At 47.7% G+C, this 26,220-nt stretch overlaps 1 protein-coding gene across 1 annotated transcript in view; it reads right to left on the bottom strand.

The window, feature by feature from the left end:
* The window catches only part of LOC119963597 (disintegrin and metalloproteinase domain-containing protein 12-like), a 604,211-nt gene that overhangs the window by 161,389 nt on the left and 416,602 nt on the right, over positions 1-26,220 (bottom strand). Inside the window, exons 10-11 of the mRNA XM_038792928.1 lie at positions 20,433-20,599; positions 8,705-8,789 (exon numbers count right to left, since the gene is read on the bottom strand). Coding sequence (XP_038648856.1) covers positions 8,705-8,789; positions 20,433-20,599 — 252 coding nt within the window. The remainder of the gene's footprint in view (positions 1-8,704; positions 8,790-20,432; positions 20,600-26,220) is intronic.

Raw genomic sequence — 26,220 nt, 5'->3', positions numbered from 1 at the left:
TCTCAAGGAGGCACTCCTCCAGGCCCCTGCCCTTGGTCGACCCTTATACGATCGCCCTTTTCAGCTCTATTGCACAGTCCTTGCCGACTGCGCCACAGCTGTCCTGACCCAACGCCACGGCGACCGCTGTCGCCCGGTTGCATACTACTCCTCTAAACTCGATCCGGTGGCCCTTGGCTATCCTATCTGTACCCAAATTCTTGCAGCTATCTACAACAGCCTGCAATCGGCTGCTAATATTACCCTCCAACAAGATATCACTGTCTATAGTTCCCATTCTGTTACGGCCCTTTTGGGACAGCTACAAACCCAACATCTCACGATGGCTCGTCAGAATAAATATGAGATTGCTCTCCTTAATAACCCGAAAGTCCAGTTTGCCCACTGCACCACTATCAACCCTGCTAACTTTTTGACGTATCCTCCCGCGGACATGCTTGACCCAACTCATGACTCCCTACAACTGTTGCGAGAGGTCTCCTTGGTCCGAGACGACCTCTCCGACATACCCATCCCGGGTTCAGATTGTTCCTTTTTCACCGATGGAAGTTCTTCCATCGGCGAAAGGGGGGATAGACAATCTGGCTATGCAATCATCGATCAAGACGGTGACGTAGTGGAAGCAGCAGCATTTGAAGTTCCCTTTTCTGCCCAACAAGCAGAATTGTTTGCATTAATACGAGCATGCATATTGGCGAAGGGAAGGAAGGTTAATATTTATACAGCTTCCCGATACGCCTTCGGGCATGATTTCGGGCAATTATGGAAAAACAGAGGATTTCTAACCTCTGCTGGTACACCCATCTCACACCAGCAGTTAGTAACCCAGCTATTGCAGGCCCTTATGCTCCCAGATAAGATAGCGGTGATAAAATGCGCAGCCCACACAAAAGGCAATGGGACTGGTGGAAACGGGCAACAGGAAAGCGGACGAGAAGGCAAAAGAAATTTCTAAATCTGGCAAAATAATGGTGCCTAGAATGATGAGGCAGACTAAAACCCCCTCGGGAAAGTCCCCCTCTGAAAAACCAATGCCAACCATTGCTGACATAATCCAAATGCAGGAGGACGCTCCTGCAACTGCTGTAAATATGTGGAAAAACTTAGGATGTATATATGATATCGAAAATAAGCTGTGGGTCACCCCGGTAGGACAAACATGTATGACCGATGCATTAGCAGCCTGGGTGACCGAATGTGTACACTTTGCAACTCACTGTGGAGCTCGTGCCACAGGGGACATATTGTTAAAAAGCTGGTGGCACCCACGACTGCAAGAGATCGCCCAACAAATTAGCAGTCGGTGCCTAATCTGTCAACAGCACAACCCCGGTAAGGCCGTCCCCTGTGATCCTGGCACAACCCCCTTACCTGAGGGTCCATTTGAGACCCTACAAATGGATTACATTGAGTTGGAAAGATGTCAATGCTATAAATATGTGTTAGTCATTGTGGATACTTTTAGCAAATGGATCGAGGCCTACCCGACTACGGATAACAAGGCCTCGACAGTAGTTAAGGTGCTGATGCGAGAAATTGTTCCGCGATTTGGAATTCCAGCCCGGCTGAGCTCTGACAATGGTCCCCATTTCATAGGTCAAATCAATAAGGAATTCTGTGCTCTGCTAGGAATAAAGCAACAGTTTCATTGTGCCTACAGACCACAAGCCGCTGGAGTGGTGGAAAGGGCTAATCAGACTCTAAAGACTAAACTCGCTAAACTACAAGCAGACACTGGAGCCACTTGGCTCAAACTCCTGCCTTTAGCACTCTTCCAGCTACGTGCCACCCCCGCAGGAAAAACTCGCCTAAGCCCAGCGGATATACTATATGGCAGACCCTTTCGAACGCCTTGGGACAGCAGTGTTCCACGGAATGTTCAATTCCATTACATGACTACCGAGATGGCTAATTATATATTAGCACTAACTAGAATTTTGAAAGGATTACACTCCCGAGTTCGTGCCACCCAGGAAGAGATCCCGTCCATTACCCATGACATCTCTATCAACCCTGGGGATTATGTCCTAATCCGAAATTGGACACGTAAAGGTTTGGAACCTCGATGGGATGGTCCCCTACAGGTTCTACTCACCACCCCCACTGCAGTAAAAGTGGAGGGGCGAAACGCATGGGTACATATGCACCATTGTAAGTTAATTAAGTATCCATGATGTTTTAAACTTTTCCTTTAAGTCTTAGGGACACGGACACCAGGATGAAGTTCCTCCTCGTCGCCACAATACTCGCCACTCCACTCTCCTTCACTGCATCCAGAGGGGGGAGATATCTACCTGGGGGCCGATGTCTACCTCTGTGCCGAGAAGAGACCTCACGATATGGAACGACGCCAGATCTCCGATGGATCACCACTCCTGGCCGCACCTGCACGACCATCGATGACCAGCAGCCTCGATTCCTGACTATGCAAATGTCTCTGATCTACGATCGCCACGCTTGCCGGTGGAACTACCGGTGCACCAAGAAAATCAGGCTGCAAGGTCCTGACCGAAGGACTATTCTCACCCACCCGCCTTCCAGGAGGAAGCGGGCAGCGCACCATGTAACTGCAAATTCATTTTTGTTTATGTCTTATGTTTATGCTAAGAAAGTGAATGTCTCCTCTTGTTGGGTATGTACACATGTCCCCACCCATGCCCATGGAGGCGTTCCCTTGGTGCCTGTTCCTTTTTCATTAGAGCAGATGGCTGAATGGGTTATATTCCAGAACAGGACAGTATCTAATCACCTTGCCTTACCAACCAGGTTCTCCAAGTCCTCCTCTGTTAACCACAGGAAAGCAGCCCAGGACTGGCGAAGCGCCAGTTACCAGTTACGTGCTTTTACTGGTTGGCGACAGCCACCCTACTCATCAGATCACACACCCCCGTTCTTTCATATTCAGAACCCCCAGACCGGATCAGTCTGCTTACTCCGGGAAGTAAAAACCCCCGGAACCCACGTGTTAGGATCTAGTTCATGTAACTACACTCTTGGTTTTTCCAATTGGAAAGGCTTCGCCCTCATTAATAACATTGCTAACCACACAGGGGGTCCTGACTGGACTCAAATATGGACCTCCTCGATGGTAACTAGCCTCACACCCTATAATGGCACCTACTTTATTTGTGGCCATAAGGCCTACCCCTGGCTCCCCACTAATTGGGCAGGGTCTTGCTACCTGGGTTTCGTTGTTCCGGGCATTACGCACTATCCGCAACTCGGACATCATCCCCTCCATCGGGCCCAGAGGTCAATACCACCATGGGAGGTGGTGACTTCCCTCTTCTGGCCCCAGATAGGCGCCATCTGGTCCCTCAAGAAGTACGAGCTCCTCCGCGACATATTGGAACAGGTTGCAAACGACACCGCGGAGGGACTGAGTGAACTCAGTGCAGAGTTAGTAGCCATACGAGCGGTAGCCCTACAGAATCGCATGGCCCTGGATTACTTACTGGCCAAGGAAGGGGGCACCTGTGCTGTCATAGGGACCGAATGCTGCACTTACATTCCTGACAGTTCAGAGAATATCACGCAGTTGGTGACCCATATCAGAGATGGAGTGCAGCGCCTGCAACCCACCAGTAATGATGACTGGTGGAACTGGATGTGGTCCAGTTCTTGGGCCACTTACCTGTTCCACGGGCTTATTATCTTCATTGCCCTCTGTTTGTTGCTCTGTATCATAGCTACCGGTGTGAAATGCCTGTGCAACCGCTTAGGTGCTGTTGCATTACCACAAATGCTTCAGAAATCCGCCCCAGACGAAAAGGAAAAATTAGTTCAACCTGCCCCCGACCTACATGAGGAGATGGCGTCCCGCCAGAACCCAGTAGAGAAGGAATTCCTCCGCCTCGCTCACATTTCCACCTAACATAGCTTGAGTGTTATATGATCATGGAATGATCAAAGGGGGGAATGTGGAAATGGATTTCATTTATTGTCTTGTTTTAATCTTGCTGTCTGTATGTAATATTAAGGGTCTGAAATATATCTGTGATCCTCAAGTAAAAAGATGTTAAAGGGTTGAGGGAATGGAATGAGAACAGAACTCTATCTGTTAGTGCAGAGACAGCAAAGATGAGTGTGTAAAACCTTGTCAACTGAGACAATGGACATTGGAATGTGAAAGAGCTGACTCCGGAGCACGAGAGAGAAGGAGATAAGGAGATTGGACCAGATGGCCGAATAGGGATAGGGGAACCCTCAGCAGCAGGAGTAGCAGCAAACTGTGTTAAAGATTATGTAAGAATAACTGCCATACCTCGAGGAAAAACAACTCCATATAAGTACATGTTCTGTATCTTTGCCAAATCATTGGTGTATTCAGGGATTCAAGGGGACCACCTCTAAGTTGTAATTGTATATAGGGACAGCCCGCCCTCTCGGATTTTGGCACTTCTCGAAGGTGGTTCCCCGACTACTTAGAGATTTGTCCCGGCCGTGAATAAACGAATATTCGTTACTGACGTGTTCGAGTGTTTTACTTCTGGACTGACGGACGGCTATGTGAAAGCGCAATTCACACCCTTACCAGGAGGACGGCCGAACCCACACCCTGCACCACATGCCAACATCCATGGGCAGGTGCCCTGGACACTGAGGCCAGCAGCGACCTACCCCGTGGGCTACATGTTCTGGACTGTCTCACACTGCCGTTTTCTGTTCCTCCAACCCAGGAGTAGGTCGCCCATAACCGCTTGAGCAGGAGAAACCTGGAGGGGAATGTCGGATGAGCGGCTCCTCCGTGACTGAGCAGACGGCCCTGGAGATGGTCGGCAGTCCAGAGGAAAGGGAAGTCGCCGGGGTAGAGATCAGCCATGGCTGAGGAAGTGAGATCCCATGAATTGCGGTTCCCTGTGGAATGCTGCAACTGTATAAGGTGTTAGTGAGGCCACACCTGGAATATTGTGTTCAGTTTTGGTCTCCTTACCTGAGAAAGACCGGTTCGGCGCTGGAGGGTGTGCAGAGGAGATTCACTAGGTTAATCCCAGAGCTGAAGGGGTTGGATTATGAGGAGAGGTTGAGTAGACTGGGACTGTACTCGTTGGAATTTAGAAGGATGCGGGGAGATCTTATAGAAACATATAAAATTATGAAGGGAATAGATAGGATAGATGCGGGAAGGTTGTTTCCACTGGCGGGTTGTGGTAGTCACCACTGTTGTATTATATTGTATATACTGCACTGCATATGAGGGTATTACGGTAAGGCCCCTGTACTACAGGTACGGGGGTAGATCTCTGCCTGCTGGCTCTGCCCAGTAGATTTAGGACTGAGTTTCGGAGGAACTTCTTCATCCAAAGGGTTGTGAATCTATGGAATTCCTTGCCCAGTGAAGCAGTTGAGGCTCCTTCATTACATGTTTTTAAGGTAAAGATAGATAGTTTTTTGAAGAATAAAGGGATTAAGGGTTATGGTGTTCGGGCCGGAAAGTGGAGCCGATTCTACAAAAGATCAGCCATGATCTAATTGAATGGCGGAGCAGGCTCGAGGGGCCAGATGGCCTACTCCTGCTCCTAGTTCTTATCTTCTTATGTCTGTTAACCCCAACCCTCCAACACCACCCTCACACCCCCACAATATTGATACCACCACACCATCCCCCTCCCCACCCTTACCCACACACACCCCTCACCTCTAAACCATTCTCACCCCACATCATCCTCACCCTCACACCACCCTCACCCCAACCTCACCTCCCCGCCCCCATCCCTGGCCCCCGTCTAACCATGCATCTCGTCTTGCGTCTTATCCGACCTGATTGTAACAGGTGGGGTCCATCTGGTGTTTCCAGCCAGTGTTACAACTTGATCACCCCCCCCCCCCCCCACCTCTCCGTGCAAACCAGCAATGAGGACAGCAGAACAAAATGGAGCTGTCGATGGCAATTGACCACTGATCCGGTGCAACTTCACCTTCTCATCCTCTAAAGGACCAATATTTACCTTAGCCACTCTTTTTTGTTTTATATATTTGTAAAAACTTTTACTGTCTGTTTTTATATTCTGAGCAAGTTTACTCTCATACTCTATCTTACTCTTCTTTATATTTTTTAGTAGCTTTCTGTTGCCCCCTAAAGATTTCCCAGTCCTCTAATCTCCCAGCAATCTTTGCCACTTTATATGCTTTTTCCTTCAATTTGATACTCTCCCTTATTTCCTTAGATATCCATGGTCGATTTTCTCTCTTTCTTCCGTCCTTCCTTTTTGTTGGTATAAACCTTTGCTGAGCACTGTGAAAAATCGCTTGGAAGGTTCTCCACTGTTCCTCAACTGTTCCACCATAAAGTCTTTGCTCCCAGTCTACCTTAGCTAGTTCTTCTCTCATCCCTTTGTAATCTCCTTTGTTTAAACACAAAACACTAGTATTTGATTTTACTTTCTCACCCTCCATCTGTATTTTAAATTCCACCATATTGTGATCGCTCCTTCCGAGAGGATCCCTAACTATGATATCATGAATCAATCCTGTCTCATTACACAGGACAAGATCTAGGACCGCTTGCTCCCTCGTAGGTTCCATTACATACTGTTCTAGGAAACTATCGCGGATACATTCTATAAACTCCTCCTCACGGTTGCCTTGACCGACCTGGTTAAACCAATCGACATGTAGATTAAAATCCCCCATGATAACTGCTGTACCATTTCTACATGCATCAGTTATTTCTTTGTTTATTGCCTGCCCCACCATAATGTTACTATTTGTGGCCGATAGACTACTCCTATCAGTGACTTTTTCGCCTTACTATTCCTGATTTCCACCCAAATGGATTCAACCTTATCCTCCATAGCACCGATGTCATCCCTTACTATTGCCCGGATGTCATCCTTAAATAACAGAGCAACACCACCTCCCTTACCATCCACTCTGTCCTTCCGAATAGTTTGATACCCTCGGATATTTAACTCCCAGTCATGACCATCCTTTAACCATGTTTCAGTAATGGCCACTAAATCATAGTCATTTACGATGATTTGTGCCATCAACTCATTAACTTTATTCCGAATACTACAAGCATTCAGGTAAAGTACACTTATGTTGGTTTTTTTTTACCTCTGTTTTGAATCTTAACATATCCAGTTTTATTCCTTTTGTTATTACTGGGCCTATTCACTGAGCTCCCCTCAGTCACTGTACCTTGTACTGTCGCCCTTTTAGATTTTTGACTATGTCTTCTCTGCCTTGCACTTTTCCCCTTACTTCCTTTTGCTTCTGTCCCTGTTTTACTACCTTCCAACTTCCTGCATCGGTTCCCATCCTCCTGCCACATTAGTTTAAACCCTCCCCAACAACTCTAGAAAACACCCCCCCGGGACATCGGTTCCAGTCCTGCCCAGGTGCAGACCGTCCGGTTTGTACTGGTCCCACCTCCCCCAGAACCGGTCCCAATGCCCCAGGAATTTGAATCCCTCCCTCTTGCACCATCTCTCGAGCCACGCATTCATCCTATCTATCCTGAAATTCCTACTCTGACTAGCTCGTGGCACTGGTAGCAATTCTGAGATTACTACCTTTGAGGTCCTACTTTTTAGTTTAACTCCTAACTCCCTGAATTCCGCTTGTAGGACCTCATCCCATTTTGTACCTATATCGCTGGTGCCTATGTGCACCACGACAGCTGGCTGTTCACCCTCCCCCCCCAGAATGTCCTGCAGCCGCTCCGAGACATCCTTGACCCTTGCACCAGGGAGGCAACATACCATCCTGGAGTCTCGATTGCGTCCACAGAACCGCCTGTCTATTCCCCTTACGATTAAATCCCCTATCACTATAGCCCTGCCATTTTTCTTCCTGCCCTGCTGTGCAGCAGAGCCAGCCACGGTGCCATGAACCTGGCTGCTGCTGCCTTCCCCTGGTGAGCCATCTCCCTCAACAGTATCCAAAGCGGTATATCTGTTTTGCAGGGAGATGACCACAGGGGACACCTGCACTGCCTTCCTACTCTTGCTCTTTCTTTTGGTCACCCATTTTCTATCTCCCTCATTAATTTTCACCTGCGGTGTGACCAACTCGCTAAACGTGCTATGAACTTGAAAATGAAATGAAAATCACTTACTGTCACAAGTAGGCCTCAAATGAAGTTACTGTGAAAAGCCCCTAGTCGCCACATTCCGCCGCCTGTTCAGGGAGGCTGGTACGGGAGATGAACCCGCTCTGCTGGTGTGCCTTGGTCTGCTTTACAAGCCAGCTGTTTAGCCCACTGTGCTAAACCTGCCTCTAAAATCGCTTATTGTCACGAGTAGGCTTCAATGAAGTTACTGTGAAAAGCCCCTAGTCGCCACATTCCGCCGCCTGTTCAGGGAGGCTGGTCTGGGAATTGAACCGTGTTGCTGGCCTGCCTTGGTCTGCTTTCAAAGCCAATGATTTAGCCCAGTGAGCTAAATATATCCCCACGATGATCAGCCATGATCATAATGAATGGCGAAGCAGGCCCGGAGAGATGAACGGCCTACTCCAACTTCTATTTTCTATGTATGTGTCAAGCTAATATTGAGTGATATTAGCTTTCATTTAAACTTTTAAGACATGATGAAATAATTAAACAAAAGTCTTTCTTTCCTTCAGAACTGAAACCTCATTGACACATCCTCCCATCAGACTGATCATTTTTTATTCCAGTCATGACGAATTTGAGCTTTGACAAGGATGTTGGATTGACCACAGGAGTGAGGAAATGGAAAAAATATTGGGTGCTTACCGAGTTTACTCCTCCAGATTTTATAACGGAACATATGCCGCCAAACGATGCCAATCCTGAAAGGTCGTGAGCAAAGTTGATAGTTCTGTAAAAGAGAAATCAACATTAACAGAGAAGAACATTTCAGAGTCAATGACAGACAGTATGCCATGGAGGAAGGAGCAGTTGATTTTTATAATGGCCACGGAATCATCTCCACTTTCACAGCAGCCGCTCAGAGACTCCCTGGAATTAGGATAGCAGCAACGGGCCCCTTAAATGGGTTGCGGTTTAGAAAGTTCATGTGACCCGATCGGCCAATCAAGGTGTTGCGTGTGGATCCCGGGGCTAAGCATGGGCTTTCCTGGGTAGAATTGATCCTGGAGCTGAAGAGGGTGGTAACACATCTTAGCACTCTATGTATATTCAGTTATCCTGGTCAATCACTTGTTGTTCAAAGCAGGTGGTGCCAATCACTCAGATGCTACATTGGCGATGAGGATAATCGGAAGCACCTTCGACTCATCACACAAAAGAGAAAACACTTTGTGTTCAAATAATTAAAGTCAAGCCAGTCTACAACCAGTGATTCACCCAAAATCCCTTTCTGGCAAGTTAGAGCTGTTTGACCCGAACTCCAAAGGTTGGGTTCAATATGTTGAACATCTGCAGAAATAAAAGCGGGAGGAAAAGAAAAAGATCGGATTACTTACAGCCTGTGAAGCCAAAACATATTATTTCATCAGGAGTTTGACATCTCCAGATGCCCCCGACACAAAGACTTTCACAGAGTTAGTATATCTTGTGAAAGGCCATGACCAGCCGAAGCCCAAGATATTTATGCAAAGGTTTGCATTCACTTCGACTACAAGAGCCCTGGTGAAGTGAGAGCAGATTGTGTGGCCAGATCGAGGCAAACAGCAGAGCATTGTGAATATGGGCCTGCCCTGAATGACATGTTAAGAGACTGTCTAGTGCGTGGGGTGAATAACACTGCGATACAGAAGAATCTGTTGGCAGGTACCAAGATAAGACTGAAGAAGGAGCTGGAGGTTGCTCTAGCTATGGAAAGTGCAGGAATAGGCACTGTCGAGCTTCAAAGTATGTGATGTGGCAAAGTCCACCCCTCTGGAAAGAAGCTGCTTGCGGCTGCAGCGCCAAGATTGAGGGTGCAGGGTTTAATGAGCAGAGAAATGTCGAAAGCAAGAGAATATAGAGATGTAAAAGATTAAAGTCAGAAACTCAGAGGTAATGAAGAGCGCTACAGACGTGACGGGAGTCACCCCCAGGAAAAGTGCCGATTTAAAGAAGCTGTGTGTTTTAACTGAGGTTAAAAAGGGTATGTAACGTGCAAGTGCAGGAATAAGCAGGGCCTGTCCAGTGAAAGCGGTGTCTGCAATCCAGCTCCACTGCACAGCATGGACGATAACTCAGGAAATGGACCAAACGTCTTTTGATTGAATAATATAAAGGTGGACAAGAGTAACCCTAAATACAATAATAGTATTTTTTTTTTTTTTTTTTTTTTTTCTAAAATTTAGATTACCCAATTATTTTTTCCAATTAAGGGGCAATTTAGCGTGGCCAATGCACCTACACTGCACATTTTTGGGTTGTGGGGGCGAAACCCACGCAGACACGGGGAGAATGTGCAAACTCCACACGGACAGTGACCCAGAGCCGGGATCGAACCTGGGACCTCAGCGCCGTGAGGCGGTTGTGCTAACCACTAGGCCACCGTGCTGCCCTTACAATAATAGTATTAATGGTCAATGGTCGGCCACTCAAGATGTCGGCAGACATGGGAGCCTCCGCCATGCGAGTGGGGGGACAAACTTACCAATTGCTCCAGGGCGGTGTTCAAGCCCTGAAATTAAATAACCCTACAGCCAGGTTGGCCACATAAATGGGTGAGGCTATCAATATCATGGGGACAACAGCGACCCCTGTTAATTACAGGCAGCAATCTTCCCAGTTACCCTTAATCATAATTTTAGGCCAGGCATCAAGCTTGATGGGGTGTGATGGGCTCGAAGAGATCAAGTTAAATTTTTAAGAGAGATGAAGGAAGACTGTATGAGGTCCTAAGGAAGTATCACAAGGTATTCCAGGAGGAATTGGGTAACATTAGAGGGGTATAAACTAAGATTCATGTAGATCCGGAAGGTACAGCAAGGTTCTGTAGGACCAGACCTGTGCCTTACTCATTGCATAAAAAGGAGATCGAGTTGAAGCGATTAGAGGTTTTGGGTATCATCAAGCTCATACAGTTTGCAGAGTGGCAGCAAATTACAGGTACACCCTTTGTACCTGGAATCAAACCTGACAAAACTGTTCACATCTGCAGAGACTACAAGCTGACGGCAAACCAGGTGGCAAAATTAGACAGGTACCCCATCCCAAAATAGGGGACCTGTATGTGGAGTTGGCTGGGAGTCTAACATGCACCAAGTTAGACAAGAGTCATGAATTCCAGCAACTGGCATAGGATGATGCTTCCAGAGAATTTGTCACCATTAATACATACAAAGGGCTAGATCTCAGTTCACATGATTACCATTCAGGATCTCATTGGTTTGTGCCATTTTTCAATGTACTATGGAGAGTTTTCTGCGTAATTTCCCAAAAGTAATCGTTCACTTTGTCGATGTGTTGATAACAGGAGTTATAACAGAGGATGAGCAGTTGCCCAACCTGAAGGAAGTTTCAAAAAGATTCCAGAATTCTGGAGTGCAGTTAAAGAGAGATAAATGCACCTTTTGAGTCAATCAGGTGGCTATTCAGATCACATGACAAAGCAGTAGAAGTAGGCCATTCGGCCAATCAGCTCTGCACTGCCATTCAATGCAATCATGGCCTCAGCTCCACTTTCCCGCCTTATTCTCATGATCCTCGAATCTCTTACTGATTAAAAATCTATCTATCTCAGCCTTGAACATACTTCATGACCCAACCTCTATATAAGTTCATAAGTTAATAAGATATAGGAGCACAATTCAGCCATTTGGCCCATTGAGTCTGCTCTGCCATTCAATCATGGCTGACCTCATCCTGACCTTAACTCCACCGTCTTGCCTGTTCTCCAGACCCTTTCAACCCATTCCCAATTAAAAATCTGTCTAACTCCTCCTTATATTTACTGAGTGTCCCAGCATCCACCGCACCCTGGGGTAGCGAATTCCACAGATTCACAACCCTTTGGGAGAAGTGGCTTCTCCTCAACTGTTTTAAATTTGCTACCTCTTATCCTGAGACTATGACTTCTCGTTCTAGAATGCCCTTAAGGAGGATATTCCACTTCACGTCTACTTTATCCATATCTTTTATCATCTTGTATACCTCAATTTGATCTCCCCTCATTCTTCTAAACTCCAGAGAGTATAGGCCTAAACTGTTCAATCTCTCCTCATACGAGAAACTTCTCATCAATCTAGTGAACTTCCTCTGAACTGTGTCCAATGCCACTACATTCATATATATATTAATGATTTGGATGAGAGAACAAAAAGTAACATCTCAAAATTTGCAGATGATCCCAAGTTGGGTGGGAGGGTGAATTGTGACGAGGATGCAGGGATCCTACAGAAAGATCTGGACAGGTTGGGCGAGTGGGAAATCAATGGCAGATGCAGTATAATTTGGATAAGTGTGAGGTTATTCAGTTTGGAAGCAAAAACAGGAAGGCAGATCACTAGCTGAATGGTTGTAAATTGGGAGAGGGGACTGTGCAGCGGGACCTGGGTGTCCTTGTGCACCATTCGCTGAAGGTAAGCATGCAGGGACAGCAGGCGGTAAAGAAGGCTAATGGTATGTTGGCCTTCATTGCGAGAGGTTTTGAGTAGAGAAGCAGGGATGGGTTGCTGCAATTGTACAGGGCCTTGGTGGGGCCACACTTGGAATATTGTCTGCAGTTTTGGTCTCCTTCTCTGAGGAAGGGTTTTCTTGCTCTCGAGGGAGTGCATTGAAGGTTTACCAGACTGATTCCTGAGATGGCGGGACTGACGTATGAGGAGGGATTGACTAGCTTGGGATTGTTCTCGCTTGAGTTCAGAAGAATGAGGGGGGATCTCATAGAGTATTATAAAATTCTAACAGGACTAGACAGGGTAGATGCAGGGAAGATGTTACCAATGATGGGTGTGTCCAGAACCAGGTGTCACAGTCTGAGGATTCAGGGTAAACCATTTCGGACAGAGATAAGGAGACATTTCTTCACACAAAGAGTGGTGACTCTGTGGAATTCATTATCACAGGAAGCAGTTGATGCTAAATCATTGAATATATTCAAGAGGCGGCTGGATAGCACTTGGTGAGAATGGGATCAAAGGCTATGGGGAGAAAACAGGATTAGGCTATTGAGTTAGATGATCAGCCATGATAGTGATGAATTGTGGAGCAGGCTCGAAGGGCCAAAAGGCCTCCTCCTGCTCCTATCTTCTATGTATCTTTGTATCTTTCATCAAATCAAGGGACCACAATTGTGCACAATACTCCGTGTGGTCTCATCAATGCCTTGTATAGTTGCCATGATGTGGAGATGCCGGCGTTCGACTGGGGTGGGCACAGTAAGAAGTCTTACAACACTTGTCGTAGCAGTGGTGACTGGAAAGTAGTTTTTCTTTCCTTTTCATTTGTCTATTTTTTTTGTTGTTTTTTGGCATTGTAGTTGTATAAGTTAACCAAAGGTTTAAGACATGGCAGGAGATCCCAGACCCGAACAGATTGGGCGGCAGATCTTGGAAAGGTGCAGAAGTAACAGAGTTGTTGTCATGGGTGACTTCAACTTCCCTAATATTGACTGGAACCTGCTCAGTGCAAATGGTTTGGATGGGGCAGATTTTGTCAGATGTGTACAGGAAGGATTCCTGCCTCAATATGTAGATAAGTCGACTAGGGGGAGGCCATATTGGACTTGGTGCTCGGCAATGAACCAGGCCAGGTGTCAGATGTCTCGGTGGGAGAGCATTTCGGTGACAGTGACCACAACTACTTGACCATAGTCATGGAGAGGGATAGGAACAGACAGTATTGGAAGGTCGTTAATTAGAACATAGAACATAGAACAGTACAGCACAGAACAGGCCCTTCGGCCCTCAATGTTGTGCCGAGCCATGATCACCCTATTCAACCCACGTATCCACCCTATACCCGTAACCCAACAACCCCCCCCCTTAACCTTACTTTTATTAGGACACTACGGGCAATTTAGCATGGCCAATCCACCTAACCCGCACATCTTTGGACTGTGGGAGGAAACCGGAGCACCCGGAGGAAACCCACGCACACAGGGGGAGGACGTGCAGACTCCACACAGACAGTGACCCAGCCGGGAATCGAACCTGGGACCCTGGAGCTGTGAAGCATTTATGCTAACCACCATGCTACCCTGCTGCCCCTAATTGGGGGAGGGAAAATTATACTGCAATGAGACAGGAGCATAAAGTGGGAACAATTGTTCTTGGGGAAGTCCACAACAGTAATGTGGGGGTTGTTTAAGGAGCACTTGCTGCGAGTGCTGAATTATTTTGTCCCAGTGAGACAAAAAAGGAATGGTAAAGTGAAGGAGCCTTGGATGACAAGAGAAGTGGAGCTTCTAGTCAAGAGGAAGAAGGAAGCTTATGTAAGGTTGAGGAAGCAAGGTTCTGTCTCGGCTCTGGAGGGTTACAAGGTAGCCAGGAAGGAACTCAGAAATGGACTGAGGAGAGCTAGAAGGGGGCATGAGAAAGCCCTGGTGGGAAGGATTAGGGAAAATCCAAAGGCGTTCTACACTTATGTGAGAAATAAAAGGATGATCAGAATGAGAGTAGGGCTGATCAGGCATAGTGGAGGGAACTTGTGCCCAGGGTCTGAGGAGATGGGGGAGGCCCAAAATGAATATTTGCTTCAGTATTCACTAGAGAGAGGGACCTTGTTGCTCATGAGAACAGCACTTCCCCGGAGCAGAGAAACTACAACATCTTCTTCGCAGCCTTCAACACGTCATCGATGAAGACGAACATCTTGCCAAAGTCATCCCCACACCCACACTATTTGCCTTCAAACAAATGCGCAACCTCAAACAAGCAATTGTTTGCAGCAAAATACCCAGCCTTCAGAACAGCGACCACGTTGATGAAGGTGGATGTGGTGTATATGGATTTCAGTAAGGCATTTGATAAGGTTCCCCAAGATAGGGTCATTCAGAAAGTTAGGGGGCATGGAATACAGGGAAATTTGGCTGTCTGGATACATAATTGGCTGGCCGAAAGAAGACAGCGAGTGGTAGTGGATGGAATATATTTTGCCTGGAGGTCGGTGACCAGTGGTGTCCCGCAAGGATCTGTTCTGGGACCTCTGCTCTTTGTGGTTTTTATAAATGACTTGGATGAGGAAGTGGAAGGGTGGGTTGGTAAGTTTGCCGATGACATGAAGGTTGGGGGAGTTGTAGATAGTGTTGAGGGTTGTTACAGGTTACAACAGGACGCAGTGCTGGGCTGAGAAGTGGCAGATGGAGTTCAGCCTCGATAAATGTGAAGGGATTCATTTTGGAAGGTCGAATTTGAATGCTGAATACAGGGTCAAAGGCAGGATTCTTGGAGGTGTGGAGGAACAGAGGGATCTTGGGATCCACGTACATAGATCCCTCAAAGTTGCCACCCAGGTTGATAGGGTTGTTAAGAAGACGTTTGGTGTGTTGGCTTTCATTAACAGGGGGATTGAGTTTAAGAGCCATGAGATTATGCTGCAGCTTTATAAAACTCTAGTTAGACCACGTTTGGAATATTGTGTCAGTTCTGGTTGCCTCATTATAGAAAGGATGTGGATGCTTTGGAGAGGGTACAGAGAAGTGCACCCAACTCCAGCTCCTCGAGAGCCGCATTAGGGACCTGGAGCTGGAGCTGGATGAACTTCGGATCATTCGGGAGGCGGAGGAGGTTATTGAGAGGAGTTATAGGGAGGTAGTCACACCTCAGGTAAAAGAAGAAAGTCGATGGGTTACCGTCAGGGGAGGGAGAGGGAACCGGCAGGCAGTGCAGGGATCCCCTGTGGTCGTTCCCCTCTATAACAAGTATACCGTTTTGGATACTGTTGCGGGGGACGACTTACCAGGGGTAAGCAATAGGGCGCAGGTCTCTGGCACAGAGTCTGTCCCTGTTGCTCAGAAGGGAAGGGAGAAGAGGAACAGAGCACTTGTCATTGGGGACTCCATAGTTAGAGGAACAGACAGGAGGTTCTGTGGGAACGAAAGAGACTCACGGTTGGTGTGTTGCCTCCCAGGTGCCAGGGTTCGTGATGTCTCTGATTGTGTTTTTGGGATCCTTAAGGGGGAGGGGGAGCAGCCCCAAGTCGTGGTCCACATAGGTACCAACGACATAGGTAGGAAGAGAGATGGGGATTTGAGACAGAAATTCAGGGAGCTAGGGTGGAAGCTGAGAGCTAGAACAAACAGAGTTGTTATCTCTGGGTTGTTACCCGTGCCACGTGCTAGCGAAGTGAGAAATAAGGAGAGAGAGGAGTTGAACACGTGGCTACAGGGATGGTGCAGGAGGGAGGGTTTTGGTTTCCTGGATAATTGGGGCTCATTCTGGGGTAGGTGGGACCTCTACAAACAGGATGGTCTTCACCTGAACCAGAGGGGTACCAATATCCTGGGGGGGAGATTTGCTAGTGCTCTTCGGGGGGGGTTTAAACTAATTCAGCAGGGGGATGGGAACCTAAATTGTAGTCCCAGTGTACAGGATGTTGAGAGTAGTGAGGTCAGGGATAGGGTTAAAAGTTCGAAAGAGGGCACCGGCAAGCAGGACGCTGGTTTGAAGTGTGTCTACTTCAACGCCAGGAGCATCCGGAATAAGGTGGGTGAGCTTGCAGCATGGGTTGGTACCTGGGATCTCGATGTTGTGGCGATTTCTGAGACATGGGTAGAGCAGGGACAGGAATGGTTGTTGCAGGTTCCAGGATTTAGATGTTTCTGTAAGAACAGAGAAGATGGTAAAAGAGGGGGCGGTGTGGCATTGTTAATCAAGGAAAGTATTACGGCGGTAGAAAGGACGCTTGAGGATTCGTCTACTGAGGCAGTATGGGTCGAGGTTAGGAACAGTAGAGGAGAGGTCACCCTGTTGGGAGTTGTCTATAGACCTCCGAATAGTTCCAGAGATGTAGAGGAAAGGATTGCAAAGATGATTCTCGACAGGAGCGAGAGTAACAGGGTAGTTGTTATGGGGGACTTTAACTTTCCAAATATTGACTGGAAATACTATAGTTCGAGTACTATAGATGGGTCAGTTTTTGTGCAGTGTGTGCAGGAGGGTTTTCTGACACAGTATGTAGACAGGCCAACAAGGGGCGAGGCCACATTGGATTTGGTACTGGGTAATGAACCCGGCCAGGTGTTAGATTTAGATGTAGGTGAGCACTTTGGTGATAGTGATCACAACTCGTTTATGTTTACTTTAGCAATGGGCAGGAATAGGTTTATACCGCAAGGCAAGAATTATAGCTGGGGAAAAGGCAATTATGATGCTATTCGGCAAGATTTAGGATGTATAGGATGGGGAAGGAAACTGCAGGGGATGGGTACAATCGAAATGTGGAGCTTTTTCAAGGAACAGCTACTGCGTGTCCTTGATAAGTATGTACCTGTCAGGCAGGGAGGAAGATGTCGAGCAAGGGAACTGTGGTTTACTAAGGAAGTTGAAGCACTTGTCAAGAGGAAGAAGAAGGCTTATGTTAGGATGAGACATGAAGGCTCAGTTCGGGCACTTGAGAGTTACAAGTTAGCCAGGAAGGACCTAAAGGGAGAGTTAAGAAGAGCGAGGAGAGGACACGAAAAGTCGTTGGCGGATAGGATCAAGGAAAACCCTATGGCTTTCTATAGGTATATCAGGAACAAAAGAATGACTAGAGTAAGATTAGGGCCAATCAAGGATAGTAGTGGAAAGCTGTGTGTGGAATCAGAGGAGATAGGGGAAGCATTAAATGGATATTTTTTGTCAGTGTTTACACTGGAGAAAGACAATGTTGTCGAGGAGAACACTCAGGTTCAGTCGACCAGGCTAGATGGAATGGAGGTTCAAAAGGAGGAGGTGTTAGCAATTTTAGAAAATGTCAAAATAGATAAGTCCCCTGGGCCAGATGGGATTTATCCTAGGATTCTCTGGGAAGCCAGGGAGGAGACTGCAGAGCCTTTGTCCTTGATCTTTATGTCGTCTTTGTCGACAGGAGTAGTGCCGGAAGACTGGAGGATAGCAAATGTTGTCCCCTTGTTCAAGAAGGGGAGTAGAGACAACCCTGGTAATTATAGACCTGTGAGCCTTACTTCGGTTGTGGGTAAAATGTTGGAAAAGGTTATAAGAGATAGGGTTTATAATCATCTTGAAAAGAACAAGTTGATTAGCGATAGTCAACACGGTTTTGTGAAGGGTAGGTCATGCCTCACAAACCTTATTGAGTTTTTTGAGAAGGTGACCAAACAGGTGGATCAGGGTAAAGCTGTTGATGTGGTGTATATGGATTTCAGTAAGGTGTTTGATAAGGTTCCCCACGGTAGGCTATTGCAGAAAATAAGGAAGTATGGAATTGAAGGTGATTTAGCGGTTTGGATCAGTAATTGGCTAGCTGAAAGAAGACAGAGGGTGGTGGTTGATGGCAAATGTTCATTCTGGAGTTCAGTTACTAGTGGTGTACTTCAAGGATCTGTTTTGGGGCCACTGCTGTTTGTCATTTTTATAAATGACCTGGAAGAGGGTGTAGAAGGATGGGTTAGTAAATTTGCAGATGACACGAAGGTCGGTGGAGTTGTGGATAGTGCTGAAGGATGTTATAGGATACAGAGGGACATAGATAAGCTGCAGAGCTGGGCTGAGAGGTGGCAGATGGAGTTTAATGCGGAAAAGTGTGAGGTGGTTCACTTTGGAAGGAGTAACAGGAATGCAGAGTACTGGGCTAATGGCAATATTCTTGGTAGTGTAGATGAACAGAGAGATCTCGGCATCCAGGTACATAAATCCCTGAAAGTTGCCACCCAGGTTAATAGGGCTGTTAAGAAGGCATATGGTGTGCTAGCCTTTATAAGCAGGGGGATTGAGTTTCGGAACCACAAGGTCATGCTGCAGCTGTACATAACTCTGGTGCGGCCGCACCTGGAGTACTGCGTGCTGTTCTGGTCACCACATTATAGGAAGGATGTGGAAGCTTTGGAAAGGGTTCAGAGGAGATTTACTAGGATGTTGCCTGGTATGGAGGGAAGGTCTTACGAGGAAAGGCTCAGGGAATTGAGGTTGTTTTCGTTAGAGAGGAGAAGGCTGAGAGGTGACTTAATAGAGACATATAAGATAGTCAGAGGGTTAGATAGGGTGGACAGTGAGAGTCTTTTTCCTCGGATGGCGATGACCAACACGAGGGGACATAGCTTTAAATTGAGGGGTGGTAGATATAGGACAGATGTCAGAGGCAGTTTCTTTACTCAGAGAGTAGTAGGGGTGTGGAATGCCCTGCCTGCAACAGTAGTAGACTCGCCAACTTTAAGGGCATTTAAGTGGTCACTGGATAGACATATGGATGAAAATGGAATAGTGTAGGTCAGATAGGCTTCAGATGATTTCACAGGTCGGCGCAACATTGAGGGCCGAAGGGCCCGTACTGCACTGTAGTGTTCTATGTTCTATGTTCTAGAGGAGATTTACCAGGATGCTGCCTGGACTGGAGGGCATGTCTTATGAAGAAAGGTTGAGGGAGCTAGGGCTTTTCTCACTAGAGCGAAGAAGGCAGAGAGGTGACTTGATAGAGGTGTACAAGGTGATGAGAGGCATGGATAGAGTGGATAGCCAGAGACTTTTCCCCAGGGTGGAAATGGCTGTCACGAGGTGGCATAATTTTAAGGTGATTGGAGGAAGGTATAGGGGAGATGTCAGGGGTAGGTTCTTTACACAGAGAGTGGTGGGTGTGTGGAATGCACTGCCAGCAGAGGTGGTGGAGTCAGAGTCATTAACGACTTTTAAGCAACTCTTCGACAGGCACAGGGACAGCAGTAAATTGAAGAGGTGTAGGTTAGGTTGATCTTAGATTAGGATAAATGGTCGGCACAACATCGTGGGCCGAAGGGCCTGTACTGTGCTGTACTGTAGGTGTAAAAGACATAACCTGAGCAATTTTCCGCATTGTCGGGTAGATGCCAGTGTTGTTGTTTGACTGGAACAGCTTTGCTAGAGGTGTGGCATTGTCAGAGACCGCTCCCACCCTGGCTTTGCCCTCTGCCAGAACCTTCCATCAGGCAGAAGGTACAGAAATCTGAAGACCCGCACATCCAGACATAGGAACAGCTTCTTCCCCACAGCTACTAGACTCCTCAACAACTCCCCCTCGGACTGATCTGTTCCCTGTAAGAACACTATTCATGATGCCCTATGCTGCTCTTGCTTATATATTGTAACCAATCACTGTTTGTCGATGTACTATTTGTCAATGGACTCTGTCGATTATTCTGTTGTTTACTATGTACGTACTGTGTACATCCACTTGGGCGCAGAAAAATACTTTTCACTGTACTTTGGTACATGTGACAATAAATATCAATCAATCAATCTAACAGCAGGATTGCTGTATCGATGATTTGTGGTTCAAAAGAAATGAGATACTATTTTCCCAAGAGGTTTTGGAGATGGATAATAAATGTTGAACTTCTCAGCAACACACATATCGATGATAAAAGACAAAAAAGGATCATCAGCCCTGCTCAGGCTTAGTTTGTGAGTGTTGTGTCTCAGTTACTCACGTGATGAGATGAGCATTGTCATTGTACATGCGTGGTAGCAGATTTAACCGTCTCCACTTGAGGAATCGGTTCATGGTTTCTTTCGCATTGTTGTCCACCTTGATTTGGTCGGTCGTCCACACCTCTACTCCAATCAGTGCAATGCGGATGTTAAATGGTTTGTAGTACTGGAGAGAAGAAAACGGTTAGTGACACTCATGATTCAGTTTGTCCAAAACCGATGATCCAATATGAATTTTTATTATTCAAAGAACAAAGATCAAAAAAAATTACCGCACAGGAACAGGTCCTTCGGCCCTCCCAGCCTGCGCCGATCCAGATCCTCTATCTAAAACTGTCGTCTGTTTTCTAAGGATCTGTATCCCTCTGTTCCCTGCCCATTCATGTATCTGTCTGGATACATCTTAAATTACGCTATCGTGCCCGCCTCTACCACCTCCGCCGGCAATGTGTTCCAGGCACCCACCATCCTCTGCATAAAGAACTTTCCACGCACGTCTCCCTTAAACTTTTCTCCACTCACCTTGAACTCCTGACCCCGAGTAATTAAGTCCCCCACTCTGCGGAAAAAGCTTGTTGCTATCCACCCTGTCTATACCTCTCATGATTTTGTAGACCTCAATCAGGTCCCCCCTCAACCTCCGTCTTTCTAATGAAAATAATCCTAATCTACTCAACCTGTCTTCATAGCTAGCACCCTCCATACCAGGCAACATCCTAGTGAACCTCCTCTGCACCCTCTCCAAAGCATCCAAAGCATTCGTTCTTGAGCGTCACTGGCTCATATCCCTGAGGGCTTTCATGTTGGTTTGGAATCACAAGTAGGTCAGACCAGGTGAGAAGAAAAGATTTCCTTCCCTGAAGGACATTAGTGGACTAGATGTTTTTTTACAACAATCATTTCATGGTCATCGTTAGACTTTTAATTGCAGATTTTTATTGAACTTCAATATCTGTTATGGTGGGATTAGAATCCAGGGTTTCAGAGAATGACACTGGGTTTCTGCAGTACCAGCCCAGTGACAAGACCACTATGCCACGGCCTCCCCGTATTACCAGCCCAGTGACAAGACCACTATGCCACGGCCTCCCCGCAGTACCAGCCCAGTGACAAGACCACTATGCCACGGCCTCCCCGTAGTACCAGCCCAGTGACAAGACCACTATGCCACGGCCTCCCCGTAGTACCAGCCCAGTGACAAGACCACTATGCCACGGCCTCCCCGTATTACCAGCCCAGTGACAAGACCACTATGCCACGGCCTCCCCGTATTACCAGCCCAGTGACAAGACCACTATGCCACGGCCTCCCCGTAGTACCAGCCCAGTGACAAGACCACTATGCCACGGCCTCCCCGCAGTACCAGCCCAGTGACAAGACCACTATGCCACGGCCTCCCCGTAGTACCAGCCCAGTGACAAGACCACTATGCCACGGCCTGCCCGTAGTACCAGCCCAGTGACAAGACCACTATGCCACGGCCTCCCCGTAGTACCAGCCCAGTGACAAGACCACTATGCCACGGCCTCCCCGTAGTCAATGGAAGACTATAGTGAAAAAGGAAATCAGAGATGCAAAGCTAGAGCATGAGGTGAGATTGACAGCTGTAAAAAGGAAAGCAGAAGTATTTTACGGACAGTGACAGGGTAGTAAGAGGAGGCATGGGACCGATTCGGAAAAATGTGTGGATATCTCACGCAGCCCGACGGGTGTTTTGTGGAGGTCGCCCGCCCTTGGCCAGTGGCAGGATCTTTTTCTCCCGCCATTGCCAATGGAGTTTCCCATTGAATACACTCCTCGCCGCTGGGAGACCTGGCGGGGGTAACGCTGCTGATATCATCGGCATGGGTGGCTGCAACATTACACGTAATGGATTGATACAGAGAGGCAGAGGGAAGACTGTGGCGCAAAGTAACGTACATCAATCCCCATCATGCTGACAACTTTATCAAGAAAAATAAGGGATTGGCAGATTAGATGGGCTAAAATTTGATAATATTTGTCTTCTAAGGCCTACTGTACTTAAGGTTGAGGAGACACCTTGGTGGATAGGTTACATCACAGGATGTTGAGGTAAGAAGGGTGGAAATGGGATTTTCACAGTAACTTCATTGAAGCCGACGTGTGACAATAAGCGATTATTATTATTATTTGGTATAATACCTTGTTTTACATTGTTAAATTAAATTAACAAATCAATGTTTCGAACATACTTCTTGTAATGTTAGTTGTTTGATTTGAATTCTCTAATTCTTTTATCTGTTGCCACACTACCAGAAGGATGTGGAGGCTTTGGAGAGGGTGCAGAAGAGATTTACCAGGATGTTGCCTGGTATGGAGCGCATTAGCTGGGAGGAGAGGTTCGATAAATTTAGTCTGTTCTCACTGGAACGAGGGAGGTTGAGGAGCGACCTGATAGAAGTCTACAAAATTATGAAGGGCATAGACAGAGTGGACAGTCAGAGGCTTTTTCCCAGGGTAGAGGGGTCAATTACTGGGGGGGGGGGGGGGGGGGGGGGGGTAGGTTTAAGATATGCAAGGGACAAAGTTTAGAGGAGATGTGTGAGGGAAGTTTTTTACACAGAGGGTAGTGGGTGCCTGGAACTCGCTGCTGGAGGAGGTGGTGGAAGCTGGGACGATAGTGACGTTTAAGGGGACCCGGAAGTGTAGAAGGTTTTAGGTTAGACAGGCAGCATGGTCGCCACTGGTTTGGAGGGCCAAAGAGCCTGTTCCTGTACTGTACTTTTCTTTGTTCTTTGTTCTTTGTTCATCCAACCTCTCCTCATAAGCGACCAGAATTGAACACTGTATTCCAAGTGTGGCCTAATTAAGGTTCTACACATCATTAGTATGCCTTTCCAATTTGTACACTCAATGCCCTGGCCGATGAAGGCAAGGATGCCGTATGCCTTCTTGACTACCTTCTCCACCTTCACTGCCACTTTCAGTTACCTGAGACCTGTACACCTGGATCCCTCTGCTTGTCAATACTCTATACTTCCCACCTGTATTGGACCTTACAAAATGCATTACCTCACATTTGGACAGCACGGTACCACAGTGGTTAGCACTGTTGCTTCACAGCGCCAGGATCCCAAGTTTAATTCCTGGGTGGGTCACTGTCGGCGCGGAGACTGCACGTTCTCCCTGTGTCTGCATGGGTTTCCTCCGGGTGCTCCGGTTTCCTCCCACTTGTCCCGAAAGACATGCTTGTTAGGTGAATTGGACATTCTGAATTCTCCCTCTGTGGCCCGAACAGGTGCCTGAATGTGGTGACTAGGGGCTTTTCACAGTAACTTCATTACAATGTAAGCCTACTTGTGGCAATTATGATGATTATTATTATAGTTCCGAACAAACTCCATCAGCCATCTCTCCGTCCAAGTCTCCAAACGATCTAAATCCTGCTGTATCCTCTGACAGTCCTCATCGCTATCCGAAATTCCACCAACCTTTGGTCTGCAAACTTACTAATCAGACCAGTTACATTTTCCTCCAAATCATTTATATACATTACAAACAGCAAAGGTCCCAGCACTGAATCCTGCGGAACACCACTAGTCACAGCCCTCCATTCAGAAAAGCAGCCTTCTACTGCTCCCCTCTGTCTTTGAGCCAGTTCTGTATCCACCTTGGCAGCTCAGCTCTGATCCCAGTCTGCATTGACTTCACCTTCTGTCCCAGTCTGCTTTGAGGCACCTTGTCAAAGGTCTTACTGAGGTCCATGTAGACAACATCCACCGCCCTCTCCTCATCAATCATCTTCGTCACGTCCTCGAAAAAATCGATCAAGTTAGTGAGACATGACTTCCCCTTCACAAACAATGCTGCCTCTCGCTAACATATCCATTCGCTTCCAAATAGGAGTAGATCCTGTCTCGAAGGATCCTCTCCAATAATTTCCCTACTACTGACGTAAGGCTCACAAGCCTGGATTATTCTTGCCACCTATCTCATAAAAAGGAACATTAGCTCTCCTCCAGTCCTCTGTGACCTCACCTGCAGCCAGTGAGGATACAAAGAATACTGTCAAGGCCACAGCAATTTCCTCCCTTGCCTTGCTCAGTATTCTGGGGTAGAACCCAACAGACCTCAGGGACTTATCTGCCTTAAAGCATTTCGATGCCCAACTCATCCTCTTTTTTGATCTGAACGTGACCCAGACCTTTGACACACGTTTCCCCAAACTCATTATCCAACAAGTCCTGCGGTGGGATTCTCTGTTTCTGAGACAAAGTCTTGATGCCAACGCAGAATCTGTGGATACAGAAAAACTGGCGACACATGTGTACTGATTCTGTTACTGTTAAGGGGCTAGCACCAGCACCAAATAACAAAGGTTAGCTGGGGGTTACTGGGTTACAGGGAATAGGGTGAGGGTTTGGGCTTGGGTAGGGTGCTCTATCCGAGGGCCGGTGCAGGTTCTGCATTGTAAATTTTATGAATCTATGAAAGAATAAAGAACTAGACAGCACAGGAACAGGCCCTTCAGCCCTCCAAGCCTGTATCGGTCATGATATCACCCTTGTCCAAACCCCTCAGCACTTCCTTGTGCCGTATCCCTCTATACCCACCCTATCCATGTGTTTGTCAAGATGCCTTTTGAACGCCGTTAATGTATCTGCTCCCACAACCTCCCCTGGCAACACGTTCCAGGCACTCACCACCCTCTGTGTAAAAAACCAGCCTCGCACATCTTCTCTAAACTTTGCCCCACGGACCTTAAACATATGCCCCCTGGTGACTGACCCCCCCCACCTTGGGAAAGAGTGCCTGCACATCCACTCTATCCATGCCCCTCATAATCTTGTAGACCTCTATCAGGTCTCTCCTCTAGGGCCACGTGGAACACAATCGATTCCAATGGGAAACAGTGCCGGATTCGCAGGGTTCAGGATTGACACTTGGGAGGCTAACAAGCTGCAGCCGCGAATATACATTTCACCCCCCCCCCACACACACACACACCATCCCAGCTCCACTCCCCATCCCAGCTCCACTCCCCATCCCAGCTCCACTCCCCATCCCAGCTCCACTCCCCACACTCCCCATCCCAGCTCCACTCCCCATCCCAGCCCCACTCCCCATCCCAGCTCCTCTCCCCATCCCAGCTCCACTCCCCATCCCAGCTCCACTCCCCATCCCAGCTCCACGCCCCATCCCAGCCCCACTCCCCATCCCAGCTCCACTCCCCACACTCCCCATCCCAGCTCCACTCCCCATCCCAGCTCCACTCCCCACACTCCCCATCCCAGCCCCACTCCCCATCCCAGCTCCACTCCCCATCCCAGCCCCACTCCCCATCCCAGCTCCACTCCCCACACTCCCCATCCCAGCTCCACTCCCCATCCCAGCTCCTCTCCCCACACTCCCCATCCCAGCTCCACTCCCCATCCCAGCTCCTCTCCCCACACTCCCCATCCCAGCTCCACTCCCTATCCCAGCTCCACTCCCCATCCCAGCTCCACTCCCCATCCCAGCTCCACTCCCCACACACACCATCCTGGCAAACAAAATGGCAGCAATGAGAGTGGCAGCCCGTATCACCGACGTCGAGCTACAGATCCTCCTGGATGCCATGGAGGAGAGGAGTGTGACCTGTGCCCCGGCCCAAGAAGGAGGCTGCCAGATGGGTGGCATGGGTAGCACAGTGAGTTGCACTGTTGGTTCACAGCTCCAGGGTCCTGATGTGTTGGGTAAGCTGGGTTCTGCGAGGACTGCGTTTACTGCAGCACTGAGAGAGACAGGCTTCCAACACTTGAAGAAATGCAACTCGATTTTATTGAA

The sequence above is a fragment of the Scyliorhinus canicula genome, chromosome 3, assembly GCF_902713615.1.
Source record: "Scyliorhinus canicula chromosome 3, sScyCan1.1, whole genome shotgun sequence".
NCBI classification, from domain to species: Eukaryota; Metazoa; Chordata; class Chondrichthyes; order Carcharhiniformes; family Scyliorhinidae; genus Scyliorhinus; species Scyliorhinus canicula.
The sequence above is the reverse complement of the archived record's forward strand: the minus strand, read 5'-3'. Positions and strand labels throughout refer to the sequence as shown.